This window comes from Pongo abelii, chromosome X, assembly GCF_028885655.2.
Source record: "Pongo abelii isolate AG06213 chromosome X, NHGRI_mPonAbe1-v2.0_pri, whole genome shotgun sequence".
Lineage (NCBI taxonomy): Eukaryota > Metazoa > Chordata > Mammalia > Primates > Hominidae > Pongo > Pongo abelii.
Window position 1 is genome coordinate 79,525,351 of NC_072008.2, and position 18,732 is coordinate 79,544,082.

At 39.1% G+C, this 18,732-nt stretch overlaps 1 protein-coding gene across 2 annotated transcripts in view; it reads right to left on the reverse strand.

Annotated features, from left to right (window-relative positions):
* Positions 1-7,684: 7,684 nt before the first annotated feature.
* Positions 7,685-18,732, reverse strand: part of RLIM (ring finger protein, LIM domain interacting) — a 29,243-nt gene continuing 18,195 nt past the window's right edge. For both annotated transcript variants that reach the window (XM_002831817.6, XM_009234995.4), the window contains 3 exons: positions 18,310-18,502; positions 16,803-16,886; positions 7,685-15,550 (listed from right to left, as the gene is read on the reverse strand). In XM_002831817.6, coding sequence (XP_002831863.1) covers positions 13,929-15,550; positions 16,803-16,886; positions 18,310-18,478 — 1,875 coding nt within the window. In that variant the 5' untranslated portion in view covers positions 18,479-18,502 and the 3' untranslated portion in view covers positions 7,685-13,928. The remainder of the gene's footprint in view (positions 15,551-16,802; positions 16,887-18,309; positions 18,503-18,732) is intronic.

The window sequence follows — 18,732 nt, forward strand, 5'->3', positions numbered from 1 at the left end:
TACAGGCATGAGCCACTGTGCCCAGCTAAAATATTTTCTTGAATGATCAATACTGGCAGTGGGACCCGGAGCATGTCACTTAATCTCTGATTCTGTTATAAAATGCAAATATCCAATTGTCCCCAAATTGTTATGAATAACATATTAAGAGGACAAATGTAAAAAGGCCTGGCAGCTAATAAGTATTCAACATGTTTTCGTATATGACCTACTCATCAATATGTAACCATCTCTCTATCTCCCCCTCCCTTTCAAGGCCACACTGGCAGTTCATGTTAACCTTTCAGTGGGAGCAAAGAGTGTGTAGTAGAGTGGTGGTGATTGGAGAGGGTGGGTGGTATAAATTGCAGTATACTTTCTTGTGAGTCTCATGGTACCTCTTTGGAACAGTTATAGGTAGATATTTGAGTCATCCACAAAGATGTCAGAGTCAGGAATCTAGCCCACGCATTTCTAGGCTTTGGTTTATAAGCTGGTATTTTTGAACAGGAAATAAGGCCTAAGCCAGGTCTAGTTTATATATGCTGGGCAGTTAACCTATAAGGTGTTCAAAATCAAACATACCGGCCAGGTACGGTGGCTCATGCCTGTAATCCCAGCACTTTGGGAGGCTGAGGCTGGTGGATCACCTGACGTCAGGAGTTCGAGACCAGCCTGGCCAACATGGCGAAACCCCGTCTCTACTAAAAATACAAAAATTACCCTGGTGTGGTGGTGTGGGCCTGTAATCCCAGCGATTTGCGAGGCTGAGGCATGAGAATCACTTGAACCCAAGAGGTGGAGGTTACAGTGAGCCAAGATCGCAAAACTGCACTCCAGCCTGGGCAACAGAGTGAGACTCTCTCAAAAAAAAAAAAAAAAAAAATCAAACATACCAATAACAATACTGAAGGGAACACCTTGGGGTGGGATAGAAGCAAAGAACAAAATGTCCTCGCCAGCTTTTTTTTCTTTGCAGGTGGTTTTGACCTGTCTTTAAAAGACAGAGAAAGGGTTCAGTCAGGGCCCATGTCTATACAAGGGCTATTAAACAGCACCTATACTAAAATGAAGCTTGGAATGTAATTTCTATTTAGCAGATTAGACTGAGTGATGTTCCTGTTTAAATATATAGATGCTTCTCGTCCCCAAAAGTGGGGAAAGGGGACTAATTCAGATGCTGAAGAAGATAACTTCTCAGTGCCTACTGCAGCAAGGCAAAAAAAAGATAGCTTCATTATTAGGGGAAGGTTTCTTTTCCATCAGAGCGATTGGGCAGAATTTGGGCTTAGTTGCTTGCTGAGTTGGTCTCTTGTTTTAGGAACAATCTTGTACCTTCGTGCCAACAGACATTGTTCCATTATTTTCTTTCTTCCAGGAAAGGGGAGGGCCAAGGCAAAACAGAATGAATGAATTTTCCTGACTTCTTGCCTTCAATCTAGATGGGGTTACACCCAAGATTATTAAAAAATAAATAAATAAAAAGAAAAAAGAAAGGCTGAGTGATGTGCTTCTCTGGCATCTTCCAAGTTAGCAGCTGGATTCACGTACTACAGATAGGTTGGAGTCACCCACGCTAGAAATCAGCATCTGTCCTCTACTACCAAGTAGGTTTTCAGATTATTTTGTTTGTTTTATATAGAGATAGGGTCTCACTATGTTGCCCAGGATGGTCTCAAACTCCTGGCCTCAAGTGATCCTCCTGTTTTGGCCTCCCAGATTGCTGGGATTATAGGTATGAGCCACCATGCCCAGCTGGTTTTCAGATTCTTAAATAAAAAGGCCACAGAAAGTGTTATGTTACACTCACACAGAAAGTACAAACCAAGTCAAACGAATCAGCTTTCTCCAAAACCTCAACTCCAAAGGCTCTTTCTTCAGAGGACTGTTAATATTTAACTCCATGTTGCCAAACAAAACAAAACAAAACACACTTTCAGAAATGACATTAGAGACTTGGTGTTGGAAAATACTTGCTTTCGTTCTGATCTGGTAGCCTTTACTCTCATATTGTCAACTTTTCTCCTTCCACCCCAGAAAACTAACTTAAAACTCACGTAAACATATGCTATCACTTAATACTTAACTACAAAGTGGAAACAGATGGTAAACCCAGGTTAGCTCTTCCTAACAAATGCCAGGAATATTCAAATACAGCTATTTCAGATGAACTGCTTGAAAGTTATTTATTTGTATTATTTTAACATATATTATGAACTGAACTAAGAGAAGCTCTATGTAAAAGTTTGGGTGCTCATTCCTGCAATAAATAAATATAACTGCTATTTATCGGCTGCTATATAATGCTGCAGTTGGGTGGGCTTTCCTAACTTCTAATCACAGGATCCTCAGCCAGCCAAGTTCTTTCGCTTTTGCTAATTCTTAATAGATTTCAAACTTTGGTAGGGAGTGTATGTATGTATGTATTTATTTTTTTGAGATGGAGTCTCACTCTGTTGTCCAGGCTTGAGGACAGTGGCGCAGTCTCTGCTTGCTGCACCCTCCGCCTCCCAGGTTCAAGCAATTATCCTGCCTCAGCTTTCCGAGTAGTCGGGATTACAGGTGCACGCCACCACACCTGGCTAATTTTTTTTTTTTGTATCTTTAGTAGAGATGAATTTTCACCATGTTGGCCAGGCTGGTCTCAAACTCCTGACCTCAGATGACCTACCCGCCTCGGCCTCCCAAAGTACTGGGATTACAGGCATGAGCCACCGCGCCAGGCTGGGAGTGTATTCTTTTAACCGCAAAAGGGAAGGGGACCAGGCACAGTGGCTCACACCTGTGATCCCAGCACTTTAGGAAGCCGAGGTGGGCTGATTACGTGAGGTCAGGAGTCCGAGACCAGCCTGGCCAACATGGTGACACCCTGTCTCTACTAAAAATACAAAAATTAGCCCAGTGTGGTGGCACACGCCTGTAGTCCCAGCTACTAGGGAGGCTGAAGCAGGAGGATCGCTTGAATCCAGGAGGTGGAGGTTGCAGTGAGCCAAGATCACACCATTGCATGCCAGCCTGGGCAAGAGTGAGACTCTGTCTCAAAAAAATATAAATTTTTTTTAAGGGAAGGAGAAAGGCGGTAGTTTTGTAAGCTTGGACAGCTTTGATGCACAATTAAAAGAATGAGGCTTTAGTTCTGGTGTGGTGCAGTTGAGCAGATAAGATGTGCCTATGCACATTCATAAGCGAACTTTTAAAAGTCAACCCTATTTGCATCCTACCTAATCACATTCCTCCATATTGTTCTAGAGCTACACTGTTCAATATGGTAGTCACTAGCCACTTGTGGTTATTAAGCATTTGGAATGTGCCTTGTCCAAACTGAAATGTATTATAAGTGTAAAATACACGCCAGAATTTGAAAACTCAGTATGAAAAGATGTAAATATCCCACTAATAATTTTTATATTGATTACATGTTTAAATATTTACTGGGTTAAATGAAAACATTATTAAAATTAGTATCTTTACACATTACCTTTTGTAATGTGGCTGCTAGAAAATTTAACATTATATGTGGTGATGCATTATATTTCTACTGGACAGTGCTATTCTAGAGCATTTGGTGCATACAGAAGACAAATTGTGAATTTTAAAAAGTAGGTACACCACAGTCACCAACACTGTCCACTGAGAAACTCAGCGATATTTTAGACTTCAGGTCCCCACCCTACCTAAGACACAGGGAAGAGAAACCACAGACCAGCAGAATGCCAAGGACATATTAATAGTAGGAGCAGAATACACATTTATCTCCTGAGGAAACAAACGAGATTCAGATGAGCCCTTATTCACCCATGAACTTTTACTCCTCAAACACCTACTAGATCTAGCAGTTACAACATATTTGAATGGAGATGGATAATTACAGTATGTACATTTCTTAAGGCTTTGGTACTATTTTATCTATTTTTTGTTTTTGAGACAGAGTCTTGCTCTGTTTTCCAGGATGGGGTGCTGTGGCATGATCTCAGCTCACTGCAACCTCCGCCTCCTGGGTTCAAGCGATTCTCCTGCCTCAGCCTCCTGAGTAGCTGGGACTCCAGGCGCACATCACCTCGCCTGGCTACTTTTTTTGAATTTTTAGTAGAAATGGGATTTCACCATGTTAGCGAGGCTGGTCTCAAACACCTGATCTCTGGTGATCTGCCCACCTTAGCCTCCCAAAGTGCTGGGATTACAGTCGTGAGCCACCGTGCCCAGCCTATTTTATCTATTTACATGTCTCCTCGCTAAATGTTGGTTCCTTGTGGGTGGGGATTTTCTCCCTGTGCTTCAAATATTGAATAAGCTGTAATAATCTTTTCAAAGTATTACCCTCAGCAGCCATTTACTTACTCTAAATACGACTAAACCGATTATTTGGAAATGCTTTGTTTGCTATTGCTTTTAGAGTGCACAGTACATTTCTGAATATGCTTAAGGATGGCAAATCTCCATCCATCCAGGAAAAAAAAGATAATTCTTGGAAACAGCAGATTCATCTCAAGGGTAGCAAATAAAGTGAACAAATCGAATAGGGTTGCTTTTCGCAGTGGTTCATAAAGTTGTTTCTAAAAGCTATTTAAACAAGTTTCAAATATCTTCTCAGCAATAAAGTTCTTGGAATGCTGATGGCTGCCCAAGGCAACTTAAAGTGCATTTTCTTGCATACCAATAAGCTGGCTGGAATATATATACATATACACACACGTATATATATACACACGTATACATATATATATACACATCTATATATATTTTTTGTTTGAGACGGAGTCTCACTCTGTCACCAGGCTGGAGTGCAGTGGCGCTATCTCGGCTCACTGCAACCTCCACCTCCCAGGTTCAAGCGATTTTCCTGCTTCAGCCTCCCGAGTAGCTGGGACTACAGGCGTGTGCCACCACATCCGGCTAATTTTTGTATTTTTAGTAGAGGCGGGGTTTCACCATGCTGGCCAGGATGGTCTCAATCTCTTGACCTCGTGGTCTGCCTGCCTCGGCCTCCCAAAGTGATGGGATTACAGATGTGAGCCACTGCACCCAGCAGGGCATAGTTTTTAAAAAGCTGCAATTTGAATCTTTCTAGTCATTTCATATTTCAAATTGTCATAATTGGGGCCAAGAGCACATGTAATAAGGGGCTGAGATGACCATTTAACAATTCCCCAATTTTTGTTTTTGTTTTCACTGTTTAAGGAATTTTTATTAAAGCAAGAATTTTATAATCCAAATTACGTTTCCTTGCTCAGTTATCAATTCTGTTACTTAAAACAGAAGTAACATTTTGAGCTATTCCACAGTAAAGAATTAGAAAATAAAAGAAAGGAATGTTTTAAATTTTTGTACTTTGCTGAAAATTCTTTTTCCCAGGGTCTATAAAACATTCATTTGTTTCTATATTTTACTATTTTTTTGTTTTTTGTTTTTAAATCAATTAATCTAGGACTAGCATTATGTTTGCTAGACCTGGCATTTGCTCGGTACATAAGGTTCAGTTTCCTTCTTTTATTTATATTTTGCAATTTTTTTCCATGTTTAAGTTTTTCGATGTTTAGATATTTTTCTTTGGTGAAGCACAAGTTTCTTTTCGTGGTACCTGATCAATTTTAAACAGTTGGAACACCGGTGGCACTGTTAACTGCTTTCTGGGCAGTCTCTTTAGCTTGGTGGGCTTGTAGTACAGCTACAGCTTCATCAACCTTAGAATGGAGTGACTCTGGAGACTTGAGCATATGAAAAGTTCTGAATTATCAATCTCCAACAACATGCCAGTGATTTTACAGGCAAGAGTAGGGTGCATGGCTTGAATAAGAGGAAACAGCCGTTCACCCAACATTTGCTTTTGCTCGAGGGGCAGATGCCAACATGGAAGCAGTCAAAGGTTCCTGACCTTGTACATGAATAGCAGGCTGTTGCATTGTAACTTGTGGCTGTGCATTAAGATGTTGCTGAGGATTGCAAACTCCTGCAGCATATTTATACTATGGAACGGTGCAGACAGCAGGAGTAGCTGCAGCAGCTGCAGCTGCAGGACGTGGACCCACTGTCTGTGTTGATGAATTCCCCAAATTTTTATTCCAGCCTATTTCGAGACTTCTGGAAATAAAACACCTTGATACCATTTGCCCTAGGGCTGATTACAAGGTGGTACACTTAAACTGCTAAAATGATAGTTCATGTTATTCATAGTGCTAAGGTGTGTGTATTTGGTAATGCCCAGTGCTTTACTGAATTTACAGTATATTACCATTAATCCTCCAAAAAATAAAAAACAATTTGCGGCCGGGCGCGGTGGCTCACACCTGTAATACCACCACTTTGGGAGGCCGAGATGGGCAGATCACGGGATCAGGGGTTCGAGACCAGCCTGGCCACCATGATGAAACCCTGTCTCTACTAAAAATACAAAAATTAGCTGGGCGTGGTGGCGGGCGCCTGTAATCCCAGCTACTTGGCAGGCTGAGGCAGGAGAATCATTTGAACCCAGAGGCAGAGGTTGCAGTGAGCCAAGATCCCACCATTGCACTCCAGCCTGGGCGACAGGGTGAGAACAAAAAAACAAACAAAAGCCGATTTGGCCTTTTTTTTTCTTGGCAAACCAGCCAAAACTGATGTTTATTCTAAGAAATCACACCTCATAAGCAATCTAGTCTAGGGCTTGGGATAAATACTAAGAAACAAATTAGAAGTCATATAGTAGTGGGATTAAGAGCACAAAGGAGATAACTGCATCAAAGATGACTGCAAATAATCTGCTACTATGTGACCTGGGTGAATTACCAAACATCTGTATCTCACCTGCATTACCTATAAAATGGGTGGCATACTTTCACCTCACAGTCACTGTGATAATTAAATAATTTATATAGAGTACTTAATACAATGCCTGACAGCAACCAGAAAAGTTTAGTTAATTTAAATATAGTTAGTAATCCATGCAAGGCCTTATAGTTAATCTTGTCTAAATTCAAAGACCTCAAAGAAACTGGACCCTTGCTTTCTTATTTTTTAAAATGACCATTAAGAGTTCAGTTTATAATCCACCCAGATTTATCGAATCCTTTCTTCTAGGTATCTGGGGCTTTTTTTGAGACAAGGTTTTGCTCTGTAACCCAGGCTGGAGTGCATCAGCATGACCACGGCTCACTGCGGCCTTGACCTCCCGGGCTCAAGTGATTCTACCACCTCAGCCTCCCAAGTAGCTGGGACCACAGCTGTGTACCACCACGCCTGGCTAATTTATGTCTGGATCCTTTTCACTGACCTAAGATGCCTGTGCTTTGGCTTCATTGTCTAGAGCACTAACTTTTTGGTGGTGGTATTGAGCTTCAAATAATAAAATCATGAATGACACTAAACTTAAAACCTTGGGAAGGTCATGAGTTGAAGAGCTGACTACATCAAAACTATCCTGAGAAACTGAGTTATGATGCCAATGACAGATAGCTCTGCAGGCACCAGAGGAAATGAAACTATAATAAAATACACCAGGTGTCACAATGTGATGATTTACTTGAAACAAGGACATCTTAATGGCTTAAGCAATATGTTTAGGAGATTAAGATAGAAATGCAAGACAGAAGTACAAGCACATGTGCACACCTACAAGTTTTTGTATATATACAGGGCAAACAAGGGAGTGGTCAGAGCAATGGCGAGAATACAAGAAACAGCAAAGATGCGCCTACTTAAAACGTCATTCACATAAATCTTTCCAGGATTCTTGTATTGGAATATAATCTTTTATTTTACCACTCAACGATTAAGCCATTCAACTACACAACACAGATAAAACGGAAGTTATAACATATAAACCAGTACCTGCCCACACTCATAGCAGTGAGGGGAATAAAAATCAAGGTTGCACTGTAATTCCATTTGATTCTAAAAATCAAGTCTATTTGACATTGGTTTGAAGCAACAGAACCTTTATAGCAGATTCCCCTTTTTAAAGAAAAACCCAAGGAGAGATGATCAAGCACAAATGATCACTTCATGCATTTTATTGATAGTCTATATTTTAAATCTGCATTATGACATCTTACATAGGGAAAAAAGCTTCTTCCTAAAAGATAACTATTAATAATCAAACCAGCTTTAATATGATTGACCTTTCAAGGTCTTGTTTTGCTTTAAACAAGTTAACTTTTAGCAGGTGTAAAGCACTGTACAAAAGAAAACTGTGTACATTCTCAAAATTTAATACAGGGCTTCCCAACCAGGAGTCTGCTGGATAGATATCGGAGAAGGGTGTTATGTTCAGGTTTAAATTGAAAGAAAATGAGAAACCAGATAAAGCAAGCCAACCAAATTAACTTCACTTTGTGCTCCTCTCTGCTTTTTTGAGTCTCTCCCGAAGGTCAGGAAGCCCTGGTATAACAATCACTTTAGTCTTTACAGAACATACATCTATCTATGTGCTTTGTGTCCAAAGACATAAAGGCAGCCTTTGTTACTGTTCCCCCTCCAAACCCCTTCAGGTTCTTATAAGCTTCAGAAATCTTTCCAAGATTGCTGCCCTGTTCTTTGTATGAATCCAAGTAAACAACTATACCAAAGCAGCTCTTCCTGGGAGAAGATAAAACAGGCACAGATACATCACCAGGCCAACTGCGTACCTACTCAACTTGATACCTGATCACATGGCCCTACATCCTTAAAAGCAGCACCAGGGACAAATGGAGCTATCAAGAGGTAAAATCCAAACACTGGACAGTTAAAACACATACAAACCAGTTAAAAGAACATTAGTAATGGGGCACTAAATAGAGTTAAGGCTGGACAGCTGGTTCAACCATACCTTGGTATTGAAATAATTCTGCAAGATGAGGAACTTACAGAGGAACCTTGAAAGAGGCACCATGGTATGACAGGGTTCACTTTCACTGCATGTCTTTAAGATATCTACTACTCAGCCCAACTGACCATAAAGCAGCTTGTGGAACTTTAATAAACAAATCCTAATAAAAATAAATATCTCACTAATTTTTAGAATGTTGGAGGGTATGTCTATTTCCTTCAGATCTGATCAAGACATGAGAATTATAAAACCAATACAAACTGTTCTGTGATTATCACTTGACAGTTCTAACACTGTTAAACAGCTCAATTCTATGCTGTAGCCTTTAAGATACAAACTGGGGTTAAATGAGATCACTCACTTGTTAGAGAAGTATCAGATAAATTTTAGAACTGTTCCAGTTAAGGAAAATAATTCTTAATTTCATAATCCTAAGAATTTAAAAAAATTTTTTGCAGGGCAGGTACTTAACTCATAGCTGTTTTAGTTGATTAAAAAATCTGATTTAAAAATAAGTGAGGCTGGGCGCAGTGGCTCATGCCTATAATCCCAGCACTTTGGGAGAATGAGGCAGGCGAATTGCTTGAGCCCAGGAGTTCAAGAACAGCCTGGACAACATGGCGAAACCCCATCTCCACAAAAAATTAGCCAGGCAATGTGGTGCATGCCTGTAGTCCCAGCTACTTGGAAGGCTGAGGTGGGAGAATCACCTGAGCCCATGAAGTCAAGGCTGCAGTGAGCCGTGACCATGCCACTGCACTCCAGCCTGGGTGACAGAGCAAGATCCTGTCTCAAAAAGTAAAAAATAAAATAAAATAAAAATAAATAAGTGACATACTAGTTTCTCAGATCTTTTACTTTTTTCCAAATGAAGTATGCTGTCAATTTACATTTTTCATGTTTTTTCAAAAGCACACAATTTACTAGTTAACTCAATGAATTACAATACTGCTATTGAATATAAACATACTGAAGAATTAAAGGGAAAAAAAACACACCTGACACTTTAACATGTGCCTTAATAATCTTGCATACTAACGTACAGAATACTTCAGAAAGTAACAATCAGCATAGTCTTATAAGACTAGGAAAATAAAAGTGCCCTGCAAACATGGCTTCTATGTACTTAATATGGTAAAACATGTAACAGGGAAGCCTGTAAGGTAAAACTTAAAAAAAAAAATCAAATAAGGCAGATTATAAATTTTTTTGTTCGCAAAAGAACAAAGGAGAAAAGGGGAAGAATAAAAACATTCTCCATCTTTAAAAGAAAAAATATTAACAACCACAAGGTGCCACTGTATTTTAGCAAGCTGTAAAAATGGCCTTTTAAGAGGAATTTTGCAATCTTTACCTCCCTATCATTTGGGTATTTTGGGAACTGACTGAAAATCATGGCTGATGGTTCACCCATTTCATGTCATGGAGGCTTGGGAAGCAGGTAGTTAAATACAAAGCATATTATGTGATAACTCTTCATAAATATAATTTGAGACACTGACACTAGGAGAGGATACTTGGCACAGAAAAGACATGTTATTCGTGGGGGGGACACATTACTTGAGGAAACACAGCCAACCAGTTTCCTAATCTTAAGGTTTGGATGAATTCCAATAATCGTTTTTAAAAACTCTGTGTGTGTGTGTACACACACATATTTTATTTCCTGGTGCTAAAGGTCTTCTTATGAACTGTACAATTACCTACATTCCAACACTAATGTGAACACTTTTCTTAATCCCCACCTCCATTAACACCATTAAGGTGTAACTAACATGTTCTTTTCAGAGCAAATATTCCAAATTAACAAGGTGGCTCATCTTCTATAGTGTTGATACAAAGTCTGCAAACTTTTAACTTAACTTGCTCAATTTTGTTTCTAATAGTACTAATAAACCTCAACTTTGGCTGGGCATGGTGGCTCACACCTGTAATCCCAGCATTTTTTGAGGCTGAGGCAGGCACATCACTTGAGGTCAGGAGTTCAAGACCAGCCTGGCCAACATGGTGAAATCCCCATCTCTACTAAAAATTAAAAAACTAGCCAGGTGTGGTGGCATGCGCCTGTAATCCCAGCTACTCAAGAGGCTGAGGCAGGAGAATTGCTTGAACCCAGGAGACGGAGGTTGCAGTGAGCTGAGATCGCTCCATTGCACTTCATCCTGGGCGACCGAGTGAGACTCTGTCTCAAAAAACAAAACAAAACAAAAAAAACCTCAACTTTGTCAGCTGCTCAGAGTTAAAACACTTCAAATGTTTCAGACTAGAAATTGAGTTTTTAAAAACATCTGAAATATTCAAGAAAATCGGTTTTGGTATTTTTCCTTATGCTTTTAACAATGTTAACTCCCAACATTGTTTATCCTTGTTCCTCTTACTGCATGAAGTTCAAACTAGGTCTTAAAGACAACTTTTCTGTACTTAAGAAAAAGTGCAAAGATAGAAAATGAAATGTAAGGTGTTTTGCAAGAAATGCTCCCTCGAGAATGGTGTTTGGATGTGGGTGGGGGGAAAACGATTTTTGTTCTCCATTGTAATCTGACACCTACGAATGACCTTGTCTTCAATGTCCACAACACTAGTTAAGCATGTAATAATCACGGACATCGCAAGATTAAAAATTAAGTAGCAAATTCCACTAAAACACTTGTATTCATTCTATACAATCGAATGGAAATCCGTGAGTGCTATTGAAAAAGGTGTTCACATGCACATGTCCAATATGTGCATTCCACTCAAGGCTAAAAGCTTAAAATTCTATTTCCAGTGTTTATGAATAGCTTCAATATCTACATTCATAGCCAGCATTCTGCTTGAGTTACCTCTTACTTTAATACTTCACAAATGAGTAGTACGTCTTGGGAGATTAGGAAGGTACCTGTTGTCAATAACTTTCTCTTATGCTTAGAATGTGCTGCAATTGTTTTTAAACTATTTAAAATGAACACCCCTGTAATAATGAAACACTTTATGCCAAGAAGAAAATTGATTTGTTTTTAGCCAATCAAGACTACCCTGCAGATCTGAAAACCGTAGATTACATCCTTAGGAAAGGAGAAAAGGAGGCTCACAAATATAAAGGAATCCTGACTTTTACACGGACAAATTTTTAAAAAGATAAAATGTATTACATAAGCGCCATAAACAGTGAAATCTGCTTATATTTAAAAAAAATAAGTGAAGCTTTGTTTGGACATTATTTCCTTGCAAGAGCAGTACATATCCTTAGTAAACAACTACCATATTTACAAGTTAATTTCCTTGATACTTAGGTAGGATTGAAAGCCAGAAGAAATCATGAAAGAGTGAGCTTTGAAATAATCTTTACAGCTAAGTTGATAACAGTGAAGGTAGCCAGACAATTCCTAAAGCAGACTTGTTTATTTTGTAGAGTATTTGACTATGTCTGGGTAGCTAGCTTGCTTTGATAAAGGCCAAGGACAAGCTCAATCCCTATTTTGGCCTGTTAAAGCTTTTCCCAGAAGAACAAATATCTGCTCCATAGTCATTCTAATCCTAACCCCAGCTAGCCTCAAAAAAGAAATTAGGCAAGAGGACTGGGGTTATCATGAAGTTACTCTTACTACGAAGAAACCAACATAAAGTGCATGTCCATAGATAGCGAGTCAGCAGTCTCATTTTCATATATGGGCAGCACAATTAAAATTTGAATTTCAAATAAACCAACATGACTCACTTTCAACAAAGGATAAAAATCCCTTAATCTTCAACTGGTCTTTAAATTCGAGATGTTAGGTTTGTGTTAGAGATGGTAATGAAATATTATCAAGTGTGCACTGGTACCTAAAATGACAAATCTCAAAAACAACACAAATTCGAGACTTTCCTATTAACACACACATGTGTACCAACTGCAATTCATATGCTAAAAGTGGTTTTATAGTCTCTTTCCTCCATCTTTTCATTTCTGAGGAGCAGACTTGTAAAAACATCAATTTAACTTGTGCTAGGTAGTAGTGGTTTGTTTTTCTTAAACCAAAACTCTGCCAAACTTGCTGGTCTTCTGCTTCATCTACTCAGGTAGAATACCAGGTCAAGCTGCTGCTGTGGCTGCTCTCACCATATGAAACCAGTTTGTATCTGCATTATTACTGTCTTCAGGAAAACTTTAAATTCTTCAGAGCAGTTTTCTTTACTCCTCCCATATTTCACTTCCTGCCTAAATCCAAGTTAAATTATACAATTTCCACTGGTCTTCAACACGGTTTGATTCTGCACTGTCCTTTCCTTTGCATGTCACAGTAGCTGTTCACACACATTAAATATTATAGATATGTTCTGCTCTTGACATCTACACACTTACAAAAGCAGCTTTGTACTTTGTTTGGTGTGTTTGTTACTATGTTGGCTCACGAAAAGCAGTTTTCTCAGTTCTAAGCATGGTACTTTACAATTTTTAACGCATTCATACAACAGTGCATTGGAAAAGTACTGAGCCTCTACAAAATAGCTTTACATTTTTAAACAAATGAATGTGATTTTTTTTCACTTACACAAGCATAGGCTTTTTAATATTTCCACAAGATAAATATCTCAATTAAACTATAAGCTCACTCTACAGTGTGCCACAGTGATGGGCTTAGGAGACAGTTATACACTTAGAAGATCCTAACCTTAGTGTTATTTACACTGACATGTCCAGTATCACCAAGTCTGAAAGGTGAACAAACAATACTCAGAATGTGGCTGAATTTGTGTCAACTAATAACTGGGAATGATATAGCTTTAATCACTTATGAAACACATACTGTAACTTAGTCTAAACTGGTAATTTCCTTTGCTCCTCTCTTATGGCATGGGAAAATTTAAAGATCAACATGAAAAAGGAGCCATTGCTAAGGCAGATCTTTTAAGATAACAAAGGAAAAATTGACAAGTGTATATGATAAATTATCAGTAACAGTGATGCTACCAATTTAACTGGTACGGAAATCAGATTTTTAGGTTCTAAAACGTGGCTTTTAAAATATTTCCTTTTATTCTGGAACAAAAACTGGAGAAAGGACAATGATTCCTTCAGAAAGCAATGACTCAATTCAGGTTGTTACTTTACATTTAAGTACCACTCAAAAAGTGGACATAAAAGCAAGTGATTCCTGTTTGCCCATCACTATATCAGCTACATAGCTGAGAGTTCAGATCTTAATTACACAACACTTTCTCTGTTACCAGAAGCTAAGACTGCTCTGCGACAAATAGGACAGGTAGAATTCTCAGATAACCAGCGATCGATGCAGTGGACATGGTACTCATGGGAACAAGGTAGTTTACGAAGTTTGTTGCCTTCTGTATATTCTGTAATGCAAACACTACAGGTTTTTAATGCATCATTTTCACCAAAACTTCTCATTGCCAAGTTGTCAATCTGTTCTTTGGTGAGTCCTCTAGGTTGGTCATCATCATCCTCATTTAAGAGGAAAAACTGAGCCAGGCTAAGGAAGGGCAAAGAGCCACTTTCATCAAATGTGACTGGGGCCCTATGTCGACCCTCTCGCCTGGCACCTGATGAGCCTGATGATGAGCTTCCTTCATTACTGCCTTCAAATAAATCTGAGCTAGTTTCTGAACTTTCACCACCGGAACTGGAACTAGGACTGGAACTGGAACTTGAACTGGAACTGGAACTTGAACTCGAACTGGAACTCGAACTGGAACCAGAACTACTACCACCACCAGAACCTCCTCTTCCACTCCGTGACTCTGCCCTTTCCATATTTCGATTTGAGACTGAGCCAGTAGGCTCTGAGTCGCTATCACTGTACATAAAATAGCTTAACTCACCAAAACCTGTCATTATCTGCCTTAACATGGTCTGAATTGCAACAGATGTAGTCTCACTTAAACCAGTATTTAAGATTCTACGAATGGGAATTCTGATGGTACTGACATAGGTTCTCACACCTGCCCGCTCAGAACGTGAAAATGTACGCCTAAAACCTCCTCGTTCACTTTCGTAGGTGACAGTGTTGTTTGGCGTCTGAGACCTAGACCGAGTTCTGCTGGCTATGCTATCTCTCTGCCGATATTCTCCAGGACGAACTCTTCTTACTTGAAGATCAAGGACTATGGTTGGAGGTCTCTGTCCTGATCCTGTAGATTCACCATTGGCAGCTGTGTCTGAAGAACCTGTTCCTTGAGAAGCATTTCTTGTTCCAGAAGCTGCAAAAAGACCTCTACTTAGCAACTCAGGCCCAGATATTTGCTGCCTCAATGTCACATGGTGCCGGGTTCTAGAACTTCCCTCCGTCTCATTTACCAAAGGATGTTCAAAAGTCTGAGATGAGATACTATGATGAGATCTTCGTGGAATTTCACTCATTGGATGCAGAGGTGACCTACTTCTCTCAGCTCTTGCTCTGGTTCTCCGATGGTCTGGGCTCCTGCTTCTTGCCCTCCTCTGACCTCTGGTAGGTGGGACCTCTGTTAATGCTTCAGTTGAATTTCGTTCTGATCTAGATGGCCTTGCAGATGTTGATTCAGATCGTGGGTTTTCCACTTGCCTTTGGCTGTTGTTTTCCACATTTTCTCCACTAGAACGTCTTGCAGATGGCTCATTTTCATTCTCTGAATTTTGGCTCCCATTATTACGGTTAACATTTATCTCTAAACTGAATCTGAAATCACCACTGTTTGGATTAGTCCGACTCACTGCTCTCCAAGATTGGTTTCCTCTTTGCCCACTTCTTGTTGTATTTCCAGTTTGTCTGACAGAGTTAAGCCAGTCTATTATAGAGTCACCATTAGACACATCATCTGAAGAGTCTCCTCCTGTTCAAAACAAAGGAGGGGGAGAGGGAGAAAAAGGAACTACTAAAATGAGGACAATCATATAATAAGTGCTCTGAAACTCTGCATTAAATAACTTAAAAATATGGAACACATTTCATAATTACAGAGTTTTACAAACTACACTGCATAAATTTATAAGGCAAGAAAATTCTAACTCCATTTGAAAAGAGCAAGCTATACTAGAGAAATTTAGAGAATTATTTGATTTTTAAAGGGAATCCGGAGGAAGTCTATTTTCAGTATTTTATCATATACAGAGCCAAGCATACCACTGTGGGATGGTCAGAAGACATTTTTTCAGTCCTCTGCCAAAATACCAATGTAATAAAACTAGATAAGGAAATAGTGTTTAACGAACAGTCACATTTCGTTCAAGCTACATTTCTGTCAAATTTTTATTAGTCTACATACTGCACCTTTGATAACATTTGAGGTCGTTTTAAAATACAGGACTATTTATTGTAGCCATAAGAAAAACACAAACAAGATTTATAGGTTTAAAAGCATTTGAATATTTCTTAATGTTATCAAGGTTTTCAATGGACATGAAGTTAAAGATCAGATCAAATAAGCAGTCTGAACCTTGCATAGCACATATAATGGCATGTTCAAGAACCAAATTATTATCGTAGCCTCTCAGGTTACACAATCAAAATCCCTACTTGACACTGGGAGGGAAACACCTGACCTGAGGTTAGAGCAGGATTTCTCAACAGTGGTACTACTGACATTTTAAGCCAGTTAATTCTGTGTCATGGGGGCTGTGTTGTGCATTATGGCATGTCAGGACGTTTGGCAGCATTCCTGCCCTCTACACAAATGTCTCCAGACGTTGCTAATGTCCCACATGGGGCAAAATTATATCTCATTAGGAACCACTGGGTTTAGACATTTCTTTTTGCTGGTGAAGAAGTCGCATGTTTATAAAGAAGGAATTAAGTAGGAATAAATTTCAATGGTGGTGAAAAACAAACAAAAAAACAAAATCACATTTAAATAGGCCATTTCTCACTGTGTTCCAATTAACATAAACATCCCACAGGTGAGGTAGAAAAAAAAATGCTGACATTCTCACTAAGTATCAAGAAAATGTCAGTTTTCTTTTTATGAGCAGCTACTTAGCACCAAATTAATTTGTGCCAAATCTGGATAATCTTTGGCTGACATTTACTATCACAAAGTTCCTATCATCCCATCGTCTATCCACCTCCCCACCAAAACCAAAACATACCTCTATTTTCATCTGAGTTTTGCGGTGGTGGGCCTTCTTTAATTTGCTGTAGTCTTCTCAGCAACTCTTCCTCAGTACTTTCACCTGAAATTTAACACCACAGGGCAAAGATGACATTAAGGGTATGACAATCAAATACTTTATCAGTGACTCACAGTAATCTGACACAAGATGATTAGAAAAAAAAATCATATTTTTAAAAGAGAAAACTTTTTCAAACCAAAAAGAAAAACCAAGGAGTAGGTAGGACCTGGGAAAAATTCACTTCTTTGGAAACATATTAAAAGCAATTTACAAAGTTCTTTTGCATTTAACATCTAACTTTGGCTCACGCCTGTACTCCCAGCACTTTGGGAGGCCAAGGCGGGTGGATCACCGGAGGTCAGGAGTTCGAGACCAGCCTGGCCAACATGATGAAACCCCATCTCTACTAAAAATACAAAAATCAGCCAGGCATGGTGGTAGGTGCCTGTAATCCCAGCTGCTTAGAAGACTGAGGCAGGAGAATCGCTTGAGCCCGGGAGGCGGAGGTTGCAGTGAGCAGAGACTGCACCACTGCACTCCAGCCTGGGCGAAAGTGCAAGACTCCGCTTAAAAAAAAAAAAAAAAAAAAAAAGGCAAGGGCAACTCTATGTTGGGTGTACAGTGGTACCGCATCTGTAGTGCCAGCTCGTTGGGAGACTCAGGCAGAAGAATCCCTTGAGTCCAGCCTGGGCAACATGAGACCCTGTCTCGAAACTAAATAAGTAAGTAATTTTTAAGAATTGCAGCTTTGAGAGGAAGATATTGTTATCTGCATTTTAAAATGAAGAAACAGACTGAGTGACAGACTGGCTTGCCAGGAGCCACACCAAACAGCAGGGCCAGAACTCCACCTAAAGCATTCTGATTCAAGCCTGGTATTGTTGGCTAAAAACACTCCCTCTCTTAAAAGTCATGCTAAAACTTTACCTTTTAAAATTTAAGCAATTACTCAAAGGTAAGTAGAATTAAACAGAAATGAAGAGGAAGACAGATACTGAGTTTTAACTAGGATCAAATGGGACTTGGTGGGGTAAAAGATAATTAAGCACAAACTTCTAATTGCTATGTTACCCAAGGCTAGCTCTGGAGGATTACAACTGGGACATATTCAGAAAATCAGAGATAACAAAATAGAATAAGTCTTTCCTAAAAACTAAGTTCCCATTAGCTATTCCACACTCGGATTCTTATCTAGTAAGTTAGATAAAGCTAACTAAGAAAAAAAAGATTTAGCTCCGTTCTTTTCAATTCAGTTTGCTAAAAATTCATAATTCATAAGTTAAAAATCTCTCTGATATAGTGTAATTCCAAACATCAGTAAATATAATCAGGTAATAAATACAGCAATAAATGTCATTCCATATCCCCTATATTAAATAATATTTCATAAGGGCTAAAGAAATGGATTTTAAAAACAGGTTCAAGCATTTTTTTTTAAACCAGCAATTTACACTTATAAATCCTTAAATATATGTAAGCATACCTGGGGTGCCTAGCAAATTGTTATCTCTCATAAGCCTATAATCTTCTTCACTCAGGTTATTTACAAATTGATAGAAAGCTTCTTCCCGATCCAATCGGTCCATCTGACTTCTGCGCTGTGCTGCAGACTGATCACCACTTCCTTTGTCATTGGAATCTGAGTTTTCCATATTGATGAACAAGTGGAAAATTACCTGAAAAGAGAAAGGAGACTAATCTTGAAAATAAAGGTCACTATGTATTCTATACAAGTTTTAATTATGTGAAAATCCAGAACGTAGGTCTAGACATGGATTTTCAGACCTCAAATGAAATTTCCTAACAAAAACTCCTGAAAAGCACTGTTATATTAAGAGTAGGTCAAGGGTTGGCAAACTACAGCCCTTGAGCCAGACAGGGTTGGTGAACTAAAGCCCTTGGGCCA